At 42.6% G+C, this 25,099-nt stretch overlaps 1 protein-coding gene across 1 annotated transcript in view; it reads right to left on the bottom strand.

Moving 5' to 3' along the window:
• LOC126183871 (importin-13) overlaps positions 1–25,099 on the bottom strand; it is a 190,990-nt gene that overhangs the window by 6,216 nt on the left and 159,675 nt on the right. The window contains exons 15-17 of the mRNA XM_049926165.1: positions 15,046–15,201; positions 7,530–7,704; positions 5,444–5,550 (exon numbers count right to left, since the gene is read on the bottom strand). Of these exons, the coding sequence (XP_049782122.1) occupies positions 5,445–5,550; positions 7,530–7,704; positions 15,046–15,201 (437 nt within the window). The 3' untranslated portion in view covers position 5,444. The remainder of the gene's footprint in view (positions 1–5,443; positions 5,551–7,529; positions 7,705–15,045; positions 15,202–25,099) is intronic.

Here is a 25,099-nt window from a genome sequence, read left to right as displayed (position 1 = left end):
CATTGTCGACTGCAGTGAATGAAATGTGGCGAAGATATCGAAATTGCATTTAAAGCTCAGATTAGAGAGATATATATCAATGTTCTCGAGATGTTTTTATATCTACAGGGGAGTTGCACGAATTGTCAGCAATGTACTCGAGTGGATGTACCGAACACTATTAAACATGTATCGTCCAGTTTTAAGTAAACTATTTGGCAAAAAATTGATTCTTTTGCATCTTATAGTATATCTCTGTTTGATAAATGATGGGATTTCCTTTCGTTATTTATCTTAGTCATTATGCCGCATCAAAGTTTTTTGCGGAGGTAAAAACACGTTGCACGGACTACGCATACGGTTCATTTTACGTCGCTGATTGCAGTGTATCAGATCTAGGTAATACATTAAAATTGTATTTAAAGTTGAGAGCAGACTAATATATATGACCATTCTCAAGATATTTGTTCTTATATCCACGGGAGGGTTCCGCAAATTGTGCCCAGTGTTCCTTCCGTGCGGAATGCCAATCATACTATTTGCCGTATTTCATTAATAGTTCAAGATACAGAAAAGAGGTTTTTTTACAAATGAAGCATGCAAAGAGTTGTTTACATTGCTGTCTGATTAATACTCGAAACATTTTTACCTATCAAGATATAGATGGAAATATTTTTTTTTTTTTCAATGGAAAGATGTACTTCTTTCAACTGCATTTCGTATCTAGTCCAAAAAGAATATTGTGCCATTGAACACATTAATATTTACAATATTCTATGTGGGATACTCATCTTTAATCGAAACCTGGTTTTTGTTATGTCAAACGATATAACCACTAAGTAACTAAATGCTTTAATTATTTCAGTTTCCACTGAGATCTTTTGTTTAATTACATCCTTTAGAACATGTTACAGCAACATGTAATGATATCAGCTAGCCACGCAGTCTTTTTAGCCACACTATTGAAATAATTTTGTGTATGGAGGTGTCTAACACTGCTTCAGTTTCTTTTATCCTGTGATGCCAAGTACTACGTGTAATTGCCTGTCACAGTCTTCACGGTTTCTTTCTCTCTACAACCTCAATAGCGCGTGATTTTCTCTGTCAAAAATGAAGATGAAAGCAGCAACACAAATACGATAACAGTAGCAAAAGCACACAGGCCGAATGATCGAACAATGGAAAGCTGCTGAACACTCTGGGTGGAAAAGCAGCTATTGGGCGACTCCACCTGGCCACTAAGCGCCTCCTGCATTAATGCGTCCGGAGCAGAGATCTGAGCGGCCGGCCGCGTTAACACATCAGGAGCACAAAGGCAGCAGCAAGTGGCTGCACATATACATGTCTAGAGCACCAGATGACAGCATCAAAGGTGCACGTAAGTAAGTCCGAAGCATCCGGGGGCAGCAACTGCCACATGCGTTAACACATCTGGAGCACAGGGTTCACGTTGGTTATTCAATGGAAAGAGAGAGAAAGAGTTAAATGATGTAGGAACAATGAGAAAATACTGCAGTCATGATGTGGAGGAAGATCTATTATATGAAGCAGAATTAAATAAGACTACCACTGAAAATCTCAACTTGTAACAGAAGTTATACCATTGACGCTACACGCGTAACATTGTGATTATTTTCCAAAACATATAGATCCCACATCATGAAAAATCATCCAATAAGGGCTTGCAAAGCATGTACAAAAAAGAGTAAAGGAATGAAACAATGTGGGAATGTAAAAACAGTCAAGTTGTGTTACATGTACCTCACGGTTTCGAAAAATATCACACAGCTGATTATCATCAATTGTCCATAACTGTTGAAAACGGTAAATTTAAAAGCTAAGCATTAATTTACAAATTGTTAATACACATTACCCACTTGCAAATAATAAATAATTTTTGTTCACTGACGAATTGGTCATATTTACTTCCCAGACATCCGAAAATTACTGGTTGTGCCCAAATGATGTTTATTATTTCACAACATTTGGCGCTGGTTTGAGCACTTGGCAAAACCGTTCACTAGCTCACGACCAACCTCCTTGCTTACTATAGCCCAAGCAATCAGGAGATAGTGGGTAGGCCAATGGGTTAGAACAGGCTGTTCCAACCGAGCTCCAGGGAGCCGGAGCGCTCACTGCGGCAGCTCGGAGCCCACGTGGAGGGGGAAAGCGAACTCACTGCCCCCTGGCCGCATGCACCCGCAACTGACGCAATAATCTGTGTTTAATGACAGCTATGACTAGCCGCGGGAGCCCTGTACATCTATTGGAGGATACTTTTCTATTCATTGAGAGGGATGGTCATCCTCAGTGTCTTGTATGTCATAAAGTATTTAATTCCGCGAAGAGGTACAATATACAATGACATTATACACGTCTTCACGCAGCGCACTACAATCAGGCAGAAGGCGTTGCACGCAGAGAACTGGTAGCCAGGCTTAAAAATGACATGCCAGATTAAAAACAGTTTCGTAATACGGAGGGTATCAAAACATGCAACATAGTTCGTGTTCTGTAATGCGTTTATAATTTTCAGGTGAATGAGAGCGGAGAAAACACTACTGAATCTGCAATTCGAGCAAGCTACAGGGTCGCTCACATCATTGCGACGAGAGGCAAGCCGTTTTCGGTGGGACCACTCGTAAAATCTTGCATGGTAGCAGTTACAGAATGTTTGTTTCCAAGGGAGGTGCAGGCAATTGAAGGGGTTTGCCTGTCGAAGCAAACAATCTCTCGTCGAATCCTTGACATGGCAGCGGATTTAGAGACACAGCTCAGAAAAAAGGTGGAGAGCTGTGTTGCATTTTCGCTGGTGCTTGACGAAAGCACCGACACATTGGACTGTGCTCAGCTTACAGTCTTTGTGTGTGGTGTTGACATGGAGCTGCAAGTAACTGAAGAACTCTTGGATGTGGTACCACTCGATTACACCGCAACAGGACATGACATTTTGAATCAGTGAACAATACGAATTTGCCGTGGGATAAGCTCCATTGTGTAGCAACAGACGGTGCACCACAAATGATTGGGCTTCACAAAGGTTTTGCTTCTGGTTTGAAAAATAAACTCAGGGACGAATTCGGGAAAGACATTTTGAATCTTCATTGCTTTATTCACCAAGAGGCACTGTGTGCTGAAACAGTAGAGCTAGGTGTCGTAATGAAAGAAGTCGTGAAGTATGTGAATTTTAGCGGCGTCACGATGTGAATCATCGCCAATTCGAAGGATTCCTGAAAGATATGGAAGCAGAGTATGGGGATATACTTTACCACAGTACTGTTCGTTGGCTGAGTCGGGGAAAAGCTTTTGATGTTTTCTTTGCCATTCGTGAGGAAATATCCCTTTTTCTTGAAGTGAAAGGGGAAGAAATGCATTGTCTGAAAGATATAAAATGGATATCAGACCTGGCGTTCCTAGCTGACGTAACTATGCATCTGAATAATTTAAATCTGTCATTGCAGGGCATTGACATGCATGACCCGATCAAAACATTCATGGAAAAGATACGTTTATTTGAGAGGCAGATGAGTAATGGACATTTAACGTTCTTCAATAGTCTTGCTTCTTTAAAACTACCTGAAGGTACTACTTTCGGCGATTACCAAGCAAAGTTAAAGCAGCTCATCACGTCATCTGAAACACGATTCCCAGACCTCACTAGTTTGGAAATAGAACTTAAAGTGTTCAGCACTCCGTTTTCAGTTTCCCCCGATGACTTGTCATCGTCACTTCAATTGGAGATTATTGATTTGCAAAATTCAACTTTGTTGAAAGAGAGGTACTACAACACGTTGGATTTGTAATGATGGTATCGTTCATTACAGCAAAAAACATTTCCCACGCTTCACAACAGTGCCGCTCAGATCATGTGCACGTTTGGATCTATGTATTGTTATGAGCAGCTTTTCTCAGCAATGAAAAGAGTAAAAAGTAAGGAACGATCATTTCTTCAGGATGCAACAATGAAGGCCATCCTCCGCATTAACGCTGCGAACACTTTGACGCCCGATATTTCCGATCTTGTAATGAAAAGAAGATGTCAAGCTACAAAGGCCCAATAAATTTAGTATGCAATATCTTGTAAAATAGTTGTTTCTTATTTATTTCCTGAACATCGTATTTCCTGGTGTAGCATGCCACCACGTCTTAGCAGCTAAGAGTATGAGGTTGTCGATCTTGTAAGACGCAGGTGGCACATCAAAACGCTTGCCTTGCCACCTGCCTCAGCCAGCCGTGCCACGTGCTGGCCCACTTGAATGGTCACAGCGAGCGACACGGCTCCCTGGAGCAGGGAGCGCTCTGCAGCTCACCACGGAGCCGATGAGCTGGAACAGCTTGGGTTAGAAGAATCAAAAGCCGCAATTATCCAAACCAGCACCTCCACAAAGCAGCCACTCCTAATAACATCCACCACATTAAAGTTGGTGATTTAGACTTGCTCAACATTTGATAATATAACTATTTTTAAGTAACCTGTCTTTGTGTAAACTTTCATGCTACAAAGCATGATTTCAATACTATAAAAACAGGACTGTAGGTGAAATTTTAGTTACAAAGAATTTATACACACGTCACAAGATGGACATTGGAATGATGCACAGTCCTGACATTTATAACACCTACACAAACTGAAAAACTTTTAAATGATGAAACACCATGCAACTTCAATGGCAATGAAAAAAGGTCACTGCAACTTGGCACTTGTGAAGACAGTCTTTTGCTAGCTAGGGTTTTAGGCTGCCAGGCTAGTGAGTGTCGGGAGATGAGCAGTGAAATGGTCACGTGTGTGGACTTGGAAATTCAGGTAATTTGCTAAGTTGTAGGATTTTGAAATATTTCACATGGTGCTGGACTATGAAATATTTCAATAGTTGTTGGACGCAGGGAACTTCTGCTAGTGTGCTGTGTTGTGGGACTTGAAAATATTCCAACTAGAGTCTGACTTCAAATATTTTCGACTTTCATCACACTTTGAAATATTTTTAACAGTCATTGAACTTTAAAAACATTTCCAACAGCTGATGAACTTCAAGTTATGCAACCACTTAAGGATTTCGATGTTATGTAGACAGCTCTGGACTCTAAAATATTTCTGAGGGAATTCACACTTTGAATGTTTTATGTGAAATGGGGACATGACAGGCAACTTAACATTTGTGTGCTGATCAGCAGCCATTTAAACTACATGGGACCCGCAACATGACTGATTGTGAAATTCATAAATCAGTGGATTTAATACACTGTTTTATTCAAGGAATATCTCTGTAACGGTATTTTGTTAAGAGAAGGCATCGCTGTTGTATAACTTGGTGACTTTATTCGATTTCAGTGGGTATTGAAATAGCAGTGCACATCTCCCCTTAGGGACCCCTAGACACGTGTACATTAAGAGTTATAAACCGTAATTTTAATGACTTCCAAGAGAACGACAGAGTCACAAGACTCTGCAAAATAAGTTACTTACATTATAAAATGATTAACTGTCCTCCAAACTCTGTACCAGCAAGGCCACGGCAAATCAATGTGAATCCTCTCACAATTTCTTGTAGCTTCCGCTTGTTGGCTCTTTCCCTGTACAGAATCAGTAAAAATGCAGTCACATTAAATAATTTAATGCAGAACATATATGCTATAAGATCCTTAAAATATTTTGGAAATATGCTAACTCCGATTGGTGCTTTTCATTTTTTTCTAAATTGTAACTTACAACAAGACTGTATTTTGCATGAACTGATTTCAGAAGGAACCTTGAAGACAATAAAGCAATGGACTTAAAATCAATTCTAGGATTCTGCAGTAGGCCAGAGTCAGTACATAAGGCAACAGTTATGTTGCTTGTGAATGAATAACAGAAGTGTAGAATACCACAGACTACACTTGCAATAACTCCATGCCTGTGACAACAGAACACCTTGCTCTGTACTACCACTTCAGTGAAGAACTTGGAAGCACAACAATGAGATATTACAACTACAGAGACAGCTAATATCTGCAAACCACACACAAAATTATGACCACAGTTGGTTGTACTGCTACTACGTAAAATGTAATACCTACTGTTAAATTTATATTAATTACAGTACCATAGTGCAGTCAAATGGAATAGGTTGAGAGGACAGTTGGAAACTGTGTTATTCATACAGCTTTTGTTATGTACGTAACACGTTTCAAGGCATACTGGTAAGTACAGCAAACAAAATCAATAGTTTGATCACAGTAATATATTTCCTTTTCAAATGTGTTGCATGATTAGAGGACATACTTCCTTATATCAAAACTGCCTCTCCCATCCTCCTCCTCTCCACAGCAACATGAAAATAAGCTGCTTCTACTGTAATTCTGAAAAGATTAATGACTGAACTGAAAAAAATATGAGTTTACATTTTGTTAACACTGTGGCAGTAGCATGTAACAACACTCTATTAGTGTATCAACATTCATAAAATAGTACAACAATCTGTATTACTTCGCAACTAGCATATAATCCTGTACCAGTTGCAGGATGCCTATCTAATAATTTCCAGGGGCAACATGAATCTGATTTTCAATATTTTGTGTAATTATTGGCCAAATTTAAAATGCTGTCATAATCTACTCATTGAGAGGTATATTAAACATTTATCACGATAAGACAAATATTACAGTTGGAAACTGTGTGTTTGTATTGAGGTAGCATAACTAATGGTGTGAAAATAACAGGATTTTATTCATCCAGTATTTGAAAATGAGAGTACTTAGTGACTTCCAACAAAAATTAAACATAACTTCAAACATTTACAAAACTTTTTCTCACTGACATTTCCCACAAAATGATGAAAGGAAAAAATTTTATCGCTTTCTACATTTCTGCTCTTCGTACAGTACAACTTCAGCATCAGGCAAGACATTTGAATTTATTACTTCTTTACTACCAACTCTATTCCCAGCACAGTTTGCAGAAGGTATCCCGTACACCACTGAATGTACCTGCAAAATTATATCATTGTACGATACATAGCTTGCTGCATGATGTCATAAACATAACAATGTGTGAAAAACTCGCTTTTGCTTAAAATGGAGCATACATTACCCAGACCACATTCATGCAGTGTTTCATAATGAGAGCACTTAGATACCCCCAACGAACTTTAAGTGTAAGTTCAAACTTTTCCTAATCTTTTTCTCACTTCTGTGCTTAAAGTAAAATATTTAACATTTGTAAAGAATGACATTTGAAGCTGTTTCATGCACGGGAGTTTGATTCTTTAAAGAATCAAGGGTTTACTGGTACGGGCTATTTCAGTACGAATTCAGTGAGTCATCTCTTCAAGACCTAAATTATTTACATTCTACCACAACTTTCCTACCATGTTAGTACAAATATACATCAGTAGTCAAGAAATGAAACATGAATGAGATTTCAAAATATTCACCTGGGTTGTAAATTTTAAGATTTTAACATACACAGTATCACAAACAAATTTCTAGCACAAATCACTGAAAATTTAGTGACTCGTACATATCTCAAAGACTTAAAAATTATTCAGTAAAATTAACTTAATACCACATACCTCAAAACCATCTGTACAAACTGTGCTCTTGCATTCTGACTCACACCGTGCCCTGGGAACTCAATTGCTGACACATTGTCAGTAAGCCATCGAGCAAACATTTCTGTTTGTTTTCTGTTGAGCATCATTAACAGATCAGCCAGATGATCTATCATGGTTCTTGGGCAGTTTCCTCCTGTCCATAACACAAAAACTTGAAATAATACTAATAATAAATAACAAGATCAACAACAACAACAATAATAATCTGTTGATGGAAAGTTACAAAATTGTTAGAAAACGAAATTTTCCATTTTAAATTTATCGTAGTTTGGTTGCACCGGCCAACAATGAAAATGAACCAAGATAAGTCTTGGGCTCCACATGTTTATGTTGCAACGCATGTTCAAATACACTGTGAGAATGGCTGAAAAATAAGAAACCATCCATGGCTTTTGCTGTGCCTATGGCTTGGCAGGATCTTACAGATGACTGCTATTTCTGCTTGCCTACACCTACAAAGGAAGTGTTGTCTATGAAGAAAAGACCAACAGTTCATTACCCAAATCTTCGGTCTGCTAATCAACCCATCCTGCATTCAGATAGTTTACCAGTTCCCACTTCACCTGAAAATTATGTGTTTGAAGTAGAAAATGAAGACAATGTGGACCAAGAAGAAGAAGAACCAAACAAGCCTTCCACATCTTGTGACCCTGATGATGAGGGAAAAGATGATAAACTGCACACACTGAGTCAAGTAGAATTAAGGAGAAGGCAGAAATTCTTGGGTATCGACTACAGCAATGGAATCTTCTCAAAAGTGACGTCACAGTCTCACAGTACAGAAAAGTCACATGGAACTGCTTCCCTTTTTGGAGAAACAATCAATCTTGTTGTTTGCCACAATATAAATGGCTTGATGAAATCTTTGAATTTGAACCATGATCCAACTGAATGGAGGCTATTCATAGTTTCCTCCAAGCTTAGTTTGAAAGCTGTGCTGCTTCATGATGGCAGCCCTTCTTCCTTCTATTCCTGTTGGTCATGCAGTTCACATGGAGACATATGCAGGTATCAGCCCTCTTGGACTCAATCAGATTCGATGAACGCAAATGGAAAATCTGTGGTGATCTAAAAGTCACTGCCGTACTCTTAGGAATGCAACTGGGGTACACAAAACATTGCTGCTTCTTATGTAAGTGAAACAGTAGGGATAGGAAATTGCATTATATTAAAGCGAACTGGCCAGTACGAAATCTTAACCCTAGTGCGAAAAATGTCATTTCCCAGCCTCTCTTGGACCCTAAATATGTTCCTCTTCCATCACCCCCCCCCCCATTTCTAACTAGGTTTAAAGAAAAATTCTGTCTAAGGTATCAACCACGAAGGACGGCCTTTAAGGCCATATGAGAGAAATTTTAAAAATTAAGTGACACAAAGGTTAACAAAGGTATTTTCACCGGACCACAAATTCTAGAACTTGTAAATGATCCTGCATTTGACCAAGTTTTGCAGGGGAAAGAAAAAGAAGCTTGGGAAGCCTTCAAGGGAGTTGTTTGTGGATTTCTAGGCAACAAAAGAGATGATAACTACATTCATTTGGTGAAAGTACTCCTGTAAAAATACCATAACCTTGGATGCAGCATGTCCCTTAAAATCCATTTTCTCTACTCCCACCTAGACTTTTCCCCTCCTAGTTGTGGAGCTGTCAGTAGTGAACATGGAGAAAGATTCCATCAGGACATTTCTGTTATGGAACAAAGATATCAGGGCCATTGGAATGAAGCAATGCTTACAAATTACTGTTGACCTCGATGTCAGGATGCTCCGGAACACTTTTAGAAGAGGCAAGCTGAAAGGAAATGATCTCATGCGGCCACCACATGATTTTCTTCAGACCCAACCATCTGCGAGGTATTCTTCCAGCAATTTAGAACTCTTAAAATGTAACTACCATTTTCAAAAATTCCAATACAATTTCAATGTTGTTAGGATATGTAATTAAAATGTATCTTTTTCTCTTAATCTGCTAATATGAAATACTTTCACCTAATGTGTACCACAGAAACTAGAGCTAAAGAAAATTTTTCATCGTCATATTTGTTTTTCTCGACCCAAAATTAGTAAGAGTTGACTCATGATGTGCAGGAAACATTCTTCTTCTTCTTCTTCTTCTTCTTCTTCTTCTTCTTCTTCTTTTTTGCCAGTGTTATCAGACCAACTCCACAGAAGCTTGAGATTTTAGCTAGTACCGACTCACAATTTCTTTTAAAACTTTCACCTCTTCATGAATGTCAAAAATGCCTGGATCAGATTGGGCATTAAGCTGAAGTCAACCCACTCATCCTTTCCATAAACATGCTGTAAAAAAGATTTTACCAACTACCGTAGTGTCATGTGGAGTTGCATGACCCACCTCCAAAGATCATGTGTGTGTGCTGTCACATATGACCAACAAGATTGAGCAGAATGCAAACTGTCGAGCAACGAAGCACTGTTTCCTGATGAAAAAATATTGTAACAAGTAGCATGTATTTACATAGCAATTATTGAGTTTTGCCCCATATAACTGAGTTTGAGGGTAGTATGCATAATTAAATGGTGAGAGGCTGGCGAATTACGTTGCTGCACAGCTCATCACCTAAGGACACTGAGATAAAACTGTTCACTGATGGTAGGAATAGTAGCTGGCCTCTAGGTTTCCTCACCAGAGCACTTTAAGAGAGCATAAACTTACATGATAAAAAGGTCAAGCTGCACAACTGTTTTGCTATTCATAAACCTGGCACAAGCGACGACACTGCACAGTATATAAAAGCACCCACATAAGGTGCTTGACAAAAGATGTGCAGTTCCAGCAAAATTGTGTGTGTCCAGCCACTGATACTCACTCACAACTATGTCTGCAGAGGTGTCACGGAAAGAACACATGAAAACTGCAATGAACGCAAATGAGATTGTTTAGCTTCTATTTGTGCCTTAGCAATGTCGTATGTTGAGAGGGCTTCTGCAGAGCACCTCTACCCTGGATTTTCTATGATGTCTGCAGGACATCTTGTTGCTGCACATGTTTTCTCTTTTAGCAGGGCTTCCAGCAAGAAGTTCCCAGCAGAAAATTGTGAAGCTGTACGTCAATAGCAGTTACAGAGATTTTTCCGTATTTTTCCAACTTTTTAGATCGCCAAATTTTTCAGCAATATAGCATGTGTGGGAGTACTTGGGTGTAAAACCTAATGAAACCACATACTGAAAGTTATTTACAAATGCTGTTAAGAAAACACGGGTGGACACTATGAAGGCTATCTTCCAGAACCAATATGCCCAACTAGGATGCATAAAACTCACTCCATGTGAACATGTATTGCAAAGTGTTGTGACTCGCCGATCATTCAAAGCGCCGTTGCGCAATTACGCGCGTCCTCTACGTGCGGCGCTCTCTGCCAGCCATGCAGCAGCTGCGCCACCTAAGCGGCCAGCCGAGCAGCGGCCGCTAGACTGGGACTCAGTGCTCATTCGAATGCTCAAAATTTCATCTTGTTACGGATCACAAACCACTTGTTTCCTTGTTTCATCCATCAACGTCACTTCCCGACAAGGCTGCACACTGCCTCCAGCGTTGGGATCTTTACTTGTCTCGTTTCAATTATGAGATTCATTTCCAGCCGACGGCTCAACATGCGAATGCTGATGCTCTGTCTCGCCTTCCCGTGGGTCCTGATCAGGCATTCGATAGGGACGAACTTTTGTGTTTCCACCTGGATGTTGCCGAGCAGCGGGTTGTGGACGGGTTCCCCATCACTGGGGACAGGCTGGCGGCTGCTACGGGTTCTGACCCTACTCTCTCCCAGGTTTTACGCTGTATTCAGAAGGGTTGGCCAGATCGCCCATCCGCTAAGACTTCTGATCCGTTGCGGAACTACTACACTTTGCGCTACCACCTCATGGCTAGGGATGGTGTTATCCTCCTCTCCACTGACAATGCTTCGCCGCGTGTTGTGGTACCTGCGTCTTTGCGTGCTTCGGTCTTGCGCCTCCTTCACCAAGGGCACTGGGGTGTGTCTCGCACAAAATATCTGGCGCACCGTCATGTGTACTGGCCTGGCATTGACTCTGAAATAGCACACATGGTCACTGCCTGCGGCCCTTGTGCGTCACAGGCCGCTGCCCCGAAGTCATCTTTGTCACTGTGGCTTTCGCCTGAGAAGCCCTGGGAGCGCATTCATGCTGACTTTGCGGGGCCCTTTTTAGGTACTTATTGGCTCCTCGTAATTGACGCCTACTCTAACTTTCCTTTCATTGTCCGTTGCACGTCGCCTACCACCGCGGCAACCACCAGTGCTCTCGCCCGCATTTTTTTCTTTGGAAGGCCTCCCCTCTAATCTTGTTACTGATAATGGTCCACAATTTGCCTCTTCCGAATTTGCGGATTTTTGTGCTTGTCATGGCATTAAGCATGCCACGGCCCCGCCATTCCATCCACAATCCAACGGTGAGACTGAACGACTGGTCCGCACATTTAAGGCTCAGATGCGGAAACTTCTGACTGCTTCTGCTGCTGATGATGCGCTTCTCCAGTTTCTGGCGTCTTACCGTTTCACCCCCATGGGCGACCACAGCCCGGATGAGCTCTTACATGGCCGACAGCCCCGCACGCTACTTCATCTTCTGCGGCCTTCCACCTCACGGCCGCGGGTGCCTTCACTTGGCTGGTTCACCGCCGATGACCTCGTCTAGGGACGGGGATATGGCAGGTGGCCAAAATAGAGCCCGGGCCGCATCTTAAGACACCGTGGCAGACACCTGTATGAAATCCAGACGGACACAGGTGTTGCAGTGCGTCATTCGGACCAGCTTCGGCCTCGTGTGCCAGCAACGCCTGTTCCGAATGCCGCTACACCACCTTTGGCTCTACCTGACGCTCGGGATCTTGGCATCTCTCGATACTCACAACGCAGCCCTCTCACCGTCATCACGATGCCAGCACAAGAACGGACGCCACCAGGAGACGTGCCCATGCAGGAACCGGATGGCTATCCTCTGTCAGAGGAAATCTACTCGCCTCCTCCTCCAACGGACGCCGACACATCGCCCATGTCTCCTGTCATATCAACTGGACTTGCCGCAATGGGCAGATTGGTGCATGGGGCCCCAGCAGATTTGACCCCTACGTCTCCTGTCATCTCAACCCGTTATCATCAGGGACACTTCCGTCCATACGGGAAGCCTCCTCCTCGAGACTTTACGGCGAGTCAAACAACGCCTATGGACGTTAGCCATCTCCAGGACGCGTCCATCAAGACCAGTGCAACAATTTTAAAGGGGGGAAAAGTGTTGTGACTCGCCGATCATTCAAAGCACCGCCGCGCAATTACGTGCGTCCTCTACGTGCGGCGCTGTCTGCCAGCCATGCAGCAGCTGCGCCACCTAAGCGGCCAACCGAGCAGCAGCCGCTACACTGGGACTCTGTGCTCATTCGAATGCTAACGTGTACACATGTCTTGCTTGTCAACTTACTCTGTGACTTATATGTGTTGTGTCGTTCTGAAATATATGTGTTAAACTTGACGTTATAACACAAAGTAAACCATTTATCCCTCAGAACTTGATGTATTGAAGAAAAAATCCAAATTCTGCACTGAGTATGATTCTTCTTCAATAAGAAGCAGCACATTGTTTTAGGTAAATAGAAATAGTCACAAGGTAGAGGTGGGCAGATATGGTCCACTGTTGTGATAATACAGGAACACACATTGCCTGACAAAAAAGTTAAGCACCTAGAAGACATAGTCAGATTCCAAAGTAACTTCTCATATGTACACACCCTTGGTTGGTATGTAAATGATAACAGAAGCAATTCTCTGCAACTGGTCAACATCCACCATCATGCATTCATGTTGTTCATGTTTAGTGCTGTTACCAGACCTGGTAGGGTATATAAGGGGCATGAACAGCATGTGATGTTGAAAGATCACTGAAGGACACAGAAATGCCAAACACCCAAGTGAGATAGCAACATCAGCAATGGCAGGGTTTGAGAAAGACCTCATTCTGGTTGTCTGTTTGACCAGCTGGTCAAATTGTGCAATATCAAGATTTTTGGGACATTCAGATTTGAAGGTAACCCAGTGTCGCACTATATGCAAATGTGTTTCACATCGACACCTGCCATCTGAAAACAAGTAATGGGCTTCCTGCAACATTCTGTGTCATCCTGCATCATTGGTGAGAGATCAGCAGCAGCTGCCAAAGTAGGGACTACTATCCCATGCATAAACCACTGTTAATAGCACAACACCAATGACCGCGTCTAAGGGTGCTGCATTGAGTTCAGTTATGGATTGCAGTTCTGCAATAATCTGGACAACCATTGTCTGTGAGTATGGCAGCAATCTGGGGAGAGGTTCCATTCTTCCACTGTTTTGGAGAGGCACAGTGAAGTTACTTCTGGCATCACGGTGTGGGGAGATATCCGGTATGACTTCAGGTCACGGCTGGTGGTGAGTGAGAGAACTCTGATGGCACAACAGTATGTCATGGATATTCTGTGTCCTCCAGTGTTACTTATCAGGCAGCAGTATCATGGTATCATTTTTCAACAAGACAATGTCCATCCACACATGGCACGTCTCTCTATGAACTGTCTGTGTGATGCTGAAGTACTCCAGTGTCCAACAATATCCTCAGTTATATCCATGACTGAACACGAGTGGAACCAACTTGTACGGCAATGCCAGTGCCAGTACCCTGAATATCGAGGACCAATTACAACAGTTGTGGGCTAGCTTGCCTCAGGTGAGGATACAGTGGTTTTATGACACCCTTCCCAACTGAATCAGTGCATGCATACAGGTCAGAGGAGGTGCAACTTCATATATATTAGTGGGTTCATACTGCCAAGTTCTTTGCAAATGTAACTCGAATTTGTAATGGCTGAAATAAGACCACTTACCATCTCAACCCATGAAGTTTCATTTTCTTTTCTCCTCCCCTTCCAGTTGCTTCACTTTTTTTGTCTGCCAGTGTACAACTTTACAAAGTAAGCCAAATACCCATCATAAATGAAATATATTACTCTACCACCTACACATAAATAATTTAAATTGAGTCCTAGAAAAGGACTAAGAACATTCTGCTAAAAACATGCTGCTATTCCATGTTACTGCTGGAAACAAAACTATACTATTTCACTAGTACAATTATTACTTTTCAATAATGAACAGGACCTAATTTACATTGAGTAAAAATGAATGTTTTTGTCTCCTGTTCATAGGTGGCCATGCCACTCAACTTTTAATTTTGTGACTATAGATGTTAATTGTTGTAATATCCAGCTTCAAACAGTGTTCTGATAAACACAGTATTTCCAGTTTTTATAATATTAATAAACACACAGTACTTCCACTCACTAGTGCTAAAATAGAGGATGAAAAATAGTATTAAATTTATCAGGAGAATAAATGTATAACATGAGCAGCTATGACTAAATATTTTTCATTATTACAGAAACTACAAATATATAAATATGTATTGACATTACCTATGCACAACAGAATTCTCTGTACTAGTGCTTCGCCACAGTCATTGACAATGGTAGAGAAGTGTACATACTCCCAACTTTGTTTAATAAAACATTTTAGGAATGTTGCACTAGCTTTCAGCACAGGAGTCTCAGGTAGCTGCAAGCTTTCAATACCTATAAAAACAGAAAAAATAGTGTACACAAAGTGTTCATCATAATTTATTTTATAAGAATTCTCACAATTTGCTAAGCTCTTTGCAAACCTTAATCTTTGGAGAAGTGGTTATATTCAAAGAAATTAAAACATAGTAAACCTGTCAGCTGCCTACTAACCTATAAGACTGCTTGATTGCTTAATACGTTATCATGCTATGGAGATCATTTGGCATTCACCTGACATTTGTGGGAGCTGTTATACCATGAATAAACAAAAAAATTTTTTTTGCCTAATTAGTTTGAAGAAGAATTATAGCCATGTCAGAATTCAATGTGAAGTTGAACTAATACTTCACCTGACATATTCTGCACCAAATCAAATTTTACTGGGATATAAAGTATTATCACCAAGCTTTAAATTTTACACACAACTGAAGTTGCAAGCATCTAACAATACTAATCAATAAAATGTTGGACCAGGTCATGGCTTTCACCTTTTCAAAGTACTCTCCCTTATGTTCTACGCATTTTGCATCCCTTCAGACCAGTTGGGAAAGGTCATAATAGACAATGTAACAATTTTCCACCATTTGCTTTATAATAGACATCTTGACGTATCATTTGGGTAAGCATCACGTGCAGAGATCAATATTTCTGTATACACAAATTGCTGACTGTAGGCAATTCCATTCCATCTCATGAAAAAGAAAAAAAAAATCACATAGAGCTAAATTTGGGCTACAGTGTGGGAACAAAGGAGTTTCTGGAGCCCAAGCCTCCTCATGCAATGTTAATTTTTGTCATGTGGTGTTTTGTCATGATAAAACCAGATTTGACACTAAGCTTATGCAAATTCCCACGTAACAACCTGCAGTTATTGTCATGGCTTTCACCATCAACAATGGTAGTGATATAGACCCTTGTCACAAAGGATATGCTCAAAAAGCTTTCCCCCCATATCATGCTTTCTTTACTTTTGATGAGCCAATTTCTCTGGGAAGATCCAAATGCATGAGTGCCACTTTGTTAAGAGTTGGTACAGCCTTCTTCTGCCACTAGTTATGATAGTTATAACACTCAGGATTTAATTTTTATAGTGCTCACTGGCAGAGTTAAACATACACAGGTGTTACAAAGAGGTTAAAGTTATGGTATCCAAATGTCCTCGTCCAGAATATTATAAACTACTACTGCTCTGATTTCAGAGAAGCAAGAATTATCTTCAATCATCATCCCGCTTCAAAGCTAGTTTTCTTCTGTTGCAGCCACTAATGGCCGTTACCAGCAAAATTTATCTTAAATAGAGCTTATCTTGTGTCTGGACTAATTGAACTTCTTGTAAAATGTTTCTTTGGGGTGTCTCTCCAAAACCTGCTGAAAATGTTACAAACACTGATTTGCATTCAGTACGACCTTCCCCATATCCACTCAACCTGACTGACACTTGCAGTAAAACAAATGAAGGACTAGTGGTCCACCCAGGATGCCAAGCAAACTGAAAATTGCATGATGGTTCAAATGGCTCTAAGCACTATGGGACTTAACATCTGAGGTCATCAGTCCCCTAGAACCTAGAACTACTTAAACCTAACTAACCTAAGGACATCACACACATCCATGCCCGAGGCAGGATTCGAACCTGCGACCGTAGCGGTCGCACGGTTCCAGACTGAAGCGCCTTTAACCGTGTGGCCACACTGGCCGGCGAAAATTGCATGACTGACTAACAATTGCTATCATGATGAAACACCTTTCTTGAATATTAAACAATCAACACCAACTAAGGAAATCTCAAAACTTTCACAGTGACTCCTGAACTCACACTTTCTTCATCTTTCAACTCCTCCCAATTATCCAAAATCCAAGAATACAATCTAAGTTACTAGCAACCAAAAAGATATTTTGCAACATAAATATAACTAGTTAATGAAGATTGTAAAGCATCATCAGAAGCATGCATACGTCTATGGGTATCAACTACCTGCTCTGAAAAAGAAGAAAGCTAATAAAGCCAATGCAAGCAGTTAGGGTTGCCAACTATACCGTATTTTCCAGGAAATCCCGTATTTTAGCTACTTTTTTTTTGTCAGATCCCGTGTCCTGTATTTTTTGAATTTATCCTGTATTTTTCTATCTTTTGCAACACTAGACCAAATAATGTATTTTTCCTGACACACGCAGAGTCGATACTAACTATGCACAGTAAAAATTACCACAGCTTGCACCGAAGCAGGACTAAAACAAATAGTGATCTATATTGGCAATATGAATTGCTGTACAAACACGCGTGAAAGTAACACTCATGTGGCCATAGCCAAGGGGATGCACAATGCGTGAGAGAGGTGCCCGTGTGGCCAGTATTGGTAGTGCCACAAGTGAAATAAATGCTCATCTGGGTGTACAGTTATGCGGAACTGTAACTTGGCACCGCGGGCTCCTTAGTTTCTGATCAGTGGCTCTCAGGCGATTTTGTGTCATGGCGATTTACAGATGTTTGTTGCCACCTGTGCAGCGTAATATTTGTCGGTGTTGACTGCACTGTTGCCTGCATTGTCGTCAACTTTGCCACTTATATCTACTTCTAATTTCGCATTTATTTTGATAATCAATACGTACTTTTTGAATGCTTTTTTCCTTATTTATCCCATCGGTACTAATAGTGAAATCAATTTCAAAGCCACAAAGGCACCAAGTATTTAACTGGTTACTTCAGTTGTGCACATAGCTGCTTTCATGAGAGTAGTGATGAAGATAAGATAGGGTAAAATCACCCACAAGGAAGAGAACTAAAAACGTGTGTTTACCATTCATGTTAGGAAGAAATATATTCCTGGTTTCATCCTGTGAAAGCTAACTGTTTCAAAGCATTCTGTTGTATCTGAAAACGGGAATTTAGTGTAGCACATAGAGGCAATATTGACTATTCTCAGCATGCAAAAACTACAGGTAAGCTATAAGTCAATTTTGTAGTCACATTGTATTACTTCGTTTGGTGCAATTTAAAATTACGTAAATACGAATTTAATGTAGTAATAAATACCTTCAATAGCATTAGGTCATACAAACAAGGAGAAAGACATAAAGGAGTCTTCCAAGATTACCAGCTTCTTTTCTGCTGGTGGTAGCTCCACTACAAGTGGATTACACAGAGCTGTTGCAAAGAACTGACATTTGTGTTTCACATAGTGAAACATAATCACAGTTATAATAGCTTAGACTGCAATGTTAAAATCATGAAGGATATATTCAGTGATTATAGTTTACAAAAAAAAGTATTGTGGGTGCACTAAAGCTGAAGCAATAGTGAAAGAAGTTTTGGCTCCAAAAAGCATTTCAGATTTTGTTACTATTTTAAATGATCCCAATAAGACGAGAAAATTTTTCTCTATAGTAATTGATCCTTCTAACCATAAAAATAGGAAGATGTTTCTGACTGTTTTGAGATATTTTGATCCCAAAATTGGAATTCAAAATAAACTTCCAGATGTTATAGAGGAGAGCAGTGAAACAGCAATGTCTATTCACAATTTGTTAAAATGTTCGTTGGAATCCCTCAATCTTGATATAAACAAATGTAGTGCTTTTTGTGCTGATAATGCCAACATTAATTTTGGAAAGCATAATTCAGTATTTAAGCCATTAAATGATGATAACAAACAAATATTCAAGGCAAACTGTTCGTGATACCCTAGATGTTGATCTTTAAAATCTGGTCCCAAAATTATATGGTCAGTTATCCATTTCTGTAAGGCGAAGGGAAGTCCTAAAATCTTTTTTTTAAATTTGTAGATGTAGAATGAAGCAAAATTCTCCGACATATACCTGCTAGAATCATTGCATATTGGGAACACATTAAAAGTTATATGAAAAGTACTGATGATTGTCACAAAGCTCTAAAGATATTTTTAAATTTTTCTGACGGGACTTTTTATTTAACTTTTTTGCCCATATTGGTGCAATTGTTTTAGATTGTTCTAAGATTTCAGAATGCTCTGCTGTTACTATAATAGAAATTTTTGAGGCGGTCAAGACTTTGATCTGTAAAATTGAGCAAAGAATGAGTGGCAGATATTTTGGTAGTGACACATATAAAGTTTTAAATACGCTCACTTGTTCCATAACCAGAAAAAACAATGAAAATAATCTTATGGAATTTTATGTGTCATTGGAAACATATCTGGTCAAGAATTTCAAATTTGTAGGTCAGTTGCCATTGTCAATTGAGTCTTGGATGCCTCTTTGTCTAATTTCTGAGCTAATATTTAAGCACCTTCATGGAGCAATGGAGTCAGTGCAGATAGATGATGTACATGAAGATTGTCTGTATGAGGAATTTTGTAATGTAAAGAATATTTTGAAGCAAAGCATATCTATGGAAGGCAATGCAAACAGAAGGTGGGTTATTGTTTTCTGTACCTTGAGAGCCAAAAATGTTCAGGTTCCCAATTTGCTGAAAGTAGTTGGGTTTGTATTAAGCATTCCTGGTTCAAACACTGAGGCAGCAAGAATTTTTTTCCCCTAATGAACCATAAATGGACAGTGAGGCACAACAAATGTACCACTGAGCTTATAAAATAAGAACTGAAAGTAGCAGTGACTTTTAATTTTAATTGTAGACAATTCTTTCCATATGTAAAATCGAATGGCTGGGTGGCAGGGTGGTTCTAGGAGCTTCAATCTGAAAACGTGCTGCTGCTGCTACTGTCACAGGTTCAAATCCTGCCACGGGCATGGTTGTGTGTGATGTCCTTAGGTTAGTTAGGTTAAATAGTTCTAAGTCTAGGGGCTGATGACCTCAGATATTAAGCCCCACAGTGCTTAGAGCCATTTGAACCATAAAATCGAATGAATCTTTGCAAAAAGTAGCAAAGTCTGTGAATAAATACAAGCAATAATGTAAAATAAAACATGTATGCACATTTAAATATATTTCCTTGTAGAAAACACTATTTGAATTGTTTATTTTGTAGGATTCCTCCTTGATCCTTGATTTTCTCTGTAAAAGGTTGGCAACCCTGCAAGCAGCGCTAACTATTTTTTAAATTGTGTCACTCACTCAATACTTCATAATAATTGTATTGACCTATGCTCTGAATCATCATATTTTCAATAAATGGTCATTATTCATGTTGTGTAGAAGACTGGTGTATTAACACGATTCATGTTGTCCATCGCACTTCACTTAGTGTAGACCGGGAACTGTCTGCTAGGCATGCCCAATGTAAAAACTGATTGGGCACGGCCTGTGCTGCCCGAGTTGTTGTTGTTCCGCCGGCAGAGGGCGCGGCTGAATTCTCGCGTGCCCTCTGGTGGGCGGGACTTTACTTGCGGCAACTACTGTCCATGACGCGCCGTACCAATGTGCGCCTCCCGCGATCTTTCTGGTGGCTACTGCACTCCTCCTCCTTCAGGGGGTGAAGCCACTGTGATCCACTGCATCGGAAGGTGGAGCATCATGCAGTAGCGATGACCTCCACGTCCATTGGAATGCTGGAGTCAGTGGGATCTGCCAACCCTCGAGCCGGAACCTTCGAATACGGTTGGAAGTGACTCACACGAAGAGGCCCCCAGCGTCCCATCACCGGAGCCTGGGACAGAACGGGCGACAAGCTGTCGAACTCTGGATCCCGTTCCACCTCAAGAGGGTCAAGACCCAGTGGTGGGGACGATGGGGAAGGCGCGACCACCAGTGAACCAGCCTCCTGAGAAACCGGGCCTGCGAGGGGGGCTGGCTCTCGCCGGGGCATCTCTAACAATGGCGATGCCGGTGCTGGAGCTCCTGGAGGCCGCCAAGGCTGTGAACCATCGTAGTGTGGCAGAGTCACGGGGGGGAGGGGCAGTAGCGTCCCCTGGGAAAACAACACGGGTGCTGGCAATGGGGAAGCCGGTGCCTGAGGGGTCGGAGGGTGGGTGCCCAAACGTGGACGTAGCTGATTTTGGTGACGTCGCACCTCCCGGTACCCCACCTGTAAGGTATAGAGCCGGCGACCACTGCGACGCAGGACCACCGCTGGTATCCAACGTGGATTGCGGCCAAACCCACGTGCCCAGACCGACATACCCTGTGGAAAGCCGGGTACCCCATTTTGCGAAGACTGGCGAGGACCAGGCTGGACGAGGTGTAGCAGAGTCCTAGGTTGGCACCCGTGGAGGAGCTCTGCGGGACTGCGTTCTCCCATCGGTGTGGTCTGGTATGCCGTCAGGAAAAACGTCAACGCCTTCTCCGCAGGAAATTTGTGCACATACTTTTTCATCTGCGTCTTAAATGTGTGCACCATGCACTCGGCTTCCCCATTCGATTATGGATGAAAGGGGGGGAGAGCAAACGTGCCGAATACCGAAGCGCCTACAAAAATCCTGGAAGGTCTGCGAAATAAACTGAGGTCCATTGTCCGATACCAGGGTGACTGGCAGACCTTCCACAGAAAAGATTTTTGTGAGTGCCTGGATTGCAACTTCTGAAGTGGTTGAGGAGCAGCAAACCACATATGGGAATCGGGAATAAGCATCTATGACAATGAGCCAAAAGTCATTGAGAAACGGGCCCGCAAAATCTATGTGAACACATTCCCATGCCTGGGTTGCAGGCGGCCATGAAGAGAACGCTGACCTGGGAGACGCCTGTTGGCTCGCACACTGGGAACAGGCAGCCACCAAGTGCTCAATTTCGCTGTCAATATCGGGCCAGTACACATGTCTGCGAGCCAAGGTTTTAGTACGAGAAACACCCCAGTGCCCCTCACGTAATAACGTGAGGACCTCCCTTCGCAAACTTGCTGGAACAATCACGCAAGGAGCTGTATCATCAGTAGCCAGAAGGAGAACTCCTTCCAAGACTGACAGGCGGTATCGTAGAACAATATAATTACGAAGAGGGTCCGAGGCCCGGCCTGGAGGTTGGGACGACCACCCCTGCTGAACGAGGCGAACTACTTGCCGGAGAACAGGGTCAGCTGCCATTTCCCTGGCGACTCTAGAACTAGTGATCGGGAAGCCATCAACCACTTGGCAGGACGCCACATCCAAATGAAAACACGTGATCTACTCCCGATCGAACTTAGGATCCAGGCCCACTGGAAGACTGGAAAGAGCGTCGGCGTAGGCATGCTGTCCAGTAGGGCGAAAATGAATGTCATAATGGTACTTAGAGAGGAACAAGGCCCAGCACTGCAGTCTGTGGGCTGCCCTATCCGGAATCTGAGAGCTGGGTCCAAATAACGATATTAATGGCTTATGGTCAGTGATTAACTGAAACTTCATGCCATACAAGAAAGGGTGAAACTTGGTAACAGCATAGACAATGGCCAAAGCCTCTTTTTCCACCTGGGAGTAATGGGCCTGCGCAGGACTAAAAGTTTTAGATGCAAACACCAGCGGCTGCTCGGAGCCATCCACGTTGCGATGGGCCAGGACCGCCCCCACCCCATACTGCGAAGCATCTGTAGCCAGGACCAACAGCTTATTGGCGTCAAAAGTAGCCAAACAAGGCGCTGACATGAGGAGGCACTTCAACGAGGTGAACGTTCGCTCGCATGCAGGTGACCAATCAAAAGGAACACCCTCGCACAAAAGGCAGTACAGAGGGTGGGCTATGGTTGAAGCCCTGGGAATGAACCAGTGGTAATAGACAATCTTGCCTAAAAAAGCTTGTAACTCCTTAAGCGAAGCGGGCCGCGGAAGGTCGACGATACCTTCAACCAAACTTCCTAGCGGCTGGATGGTGTAGCCCAGATACTCAATGGACGGTTGGAAGAAGTTTGACTTACGCAGGTTGCAATGCAGGCCCACGGACCTGAATTTGAGAAAGAGGGTTCGAAGGTTGTGCAAGTGTTCTTTCATGCTGCGGCCTGTGACAATTATGTTGTCCAGGTAATTAATACAATGAGGGATTGTCGACGTGACATGCTCAAGATAATGCTGAAATATCACCAGGGCACTGGATATTCCGAAGGCCAATCGCTGGTATCGGTAAAGGCCAAACGGGGTGTTGACGACCGCCAGCCGTTTGGAGTCCTCATCAAGTGGTATCTTATGATAAGCCTCCAAAAGATCGATTTTCGAAAAATATTGGCCTCCTGCCACGTCGGAGAACAATTCATCAGAACGAGGCAAGGGGTAGGTGTCCACCACCAATTGGGAGTTAATGGTGGCCTTGAAATCGCCACAAAGAAGTAATTTTCCCCGAGGGTTTCCTGACAATAACGAGGGGCGAACCCACTCAGTAGAAGAAATGGGAAGAACGATCCCGAGGGCTGTCAGCCAGACTAGCTCTGCTTTTACCTGAGGGCAGAGAGCCAAGGGGACCTGTCTCGCGCGTAGATAGAAAATGCGGGCGAGCCGACGCCTTCAATGTTTCAGCCAGGCAAAATGAAATGACTGTTACACATTATAGCTTTTGGTCAAAGCCTTTTTCAGCAAAGAAAACACATACAAATTCACACATCCGAGCACGCTTAATTCACACGACTGCTACTACCGGCTACCATGTGAAACATGCCCCAGCCCCTCCTCAAAGATATCCTTAAAGTCAGAGGTCAAAGATTCCAATGATTGATAGGGAACGTCCTCGGAGACCAACTGTATGGTGTCTGCGATAGAAAAACCAAAATCTTGAAAGGCATCCAATCCAAAAAGGTTAGCGGAGCTCGCATCACTGATAACAATAAAAGTAACAGGCCGAGTGACTGATTTGTAAGTAATGTCGGTAGTGAATTGACCCAGTAGGGGAATGAACTGTTTACCATAACTGCGGAGACACCGGTAAACTGGCGCAAATGGGGGCGACCCCAGGTCAGAGTAAGTTTGTGCATTCAACAAGGAAACTGCCGCGCCCGTATCTACTTGCAGTTGTAGTCGGCGCGACCGAACCGACACCTCGATAAAGAGTTTGTGTGCCGATGCGTCGAGAGCCTGGCCTGATGAAACTTCCTGAATGTCAACGTCCATGTCCTCGGTACCTGCTTCCTTCGATTCTTTTGAGGCTGAGTGGCAAACTTTAGCAATGTGTCCTTTTTTATTACATTTGCGACAAACAGCGCAACGCTGGGGGCATTCTGACCGATCACGATGTATATAGCACGACGCACAGGACAGTAACAGGGGCCGGCGGACGGAACTCTGTTTACGCGCCATGCGAGAGTAACCGTAACGGCCGGATTGTACCGTTTGCACGTCGTCCACCCCGGACGCAGCGGATGCGGCTGCGCCGCCCCGAACCACCGCGACGTCGCACCACGCTTCCAACTGTTGACCTGCGGTGTGAGAGACTTCATACTATTGAGCAATGGACGGGACTTCCTCAAGGGAAGGGTCTTCCAAATGCAGGGCCTGTTGCCGGACCTCCATATCAGGGGCCGAACGAACAATGACGTCTCGCACCATAACGTGGGCATACGACTCTCGCAACTGCTCCGTGACAAAATGACACTTGCGACTAAGACTGTGCAGGGTAGCGGCCCACGCCTGTTAAGTCTGATGGGGCTGTTTCTTGCATTGATAGTACTCGACCCTAGCTGCCCCAACATGCGCGCGGCGGTGATAATAGGAAGACATCAATGAACACAATGCGTCAAAAGTCAAGGATGAGGGTTCCTGCAACGACGCTAGCTGCCACAAAACTTGATACAGCAAGGGAGACATCCAAGACAAGAAAAGAGCACGACATACCTCCGCATTGGCAACATGAAATGCCTGGAAATGCTGCCGAAGGCGATGTTCATATGCATCCCAATCTTCCGCCGTCTCATCATATGGGGGAAAGGGAGGAGGGAGCAGCGCTGGAGAGCAACGCTGGAAGCGCTTATGTCATGGTTGCCATGAGTCCCTTCTGCTGCTCAACCAAAACCCGCACTAAATCCTCCATGCCGTGGATAAGCTGCGAAACCAGAACGACGACGCAGCACACGAAAGAACGACC

Source organism: Schistocerca cancellata, chromosome 4 (assembly GCF_023864275.1).
Source record: "Schistocerca cancellata isolate TAMUIC-IGC-003103 chromosome 4, iqSchCanc2.1, whole genome shotgun sequence".
Taxonomy (NCBI): Eukaryota; Metazoa; Arthropoda; class Insecta; order Orthoptera; family Acrididae; genus Schistocerca; species Schistocerca cancellata.
This window is presented reverse-complemented; position numbering and strand designations above follow the sequence as displayed.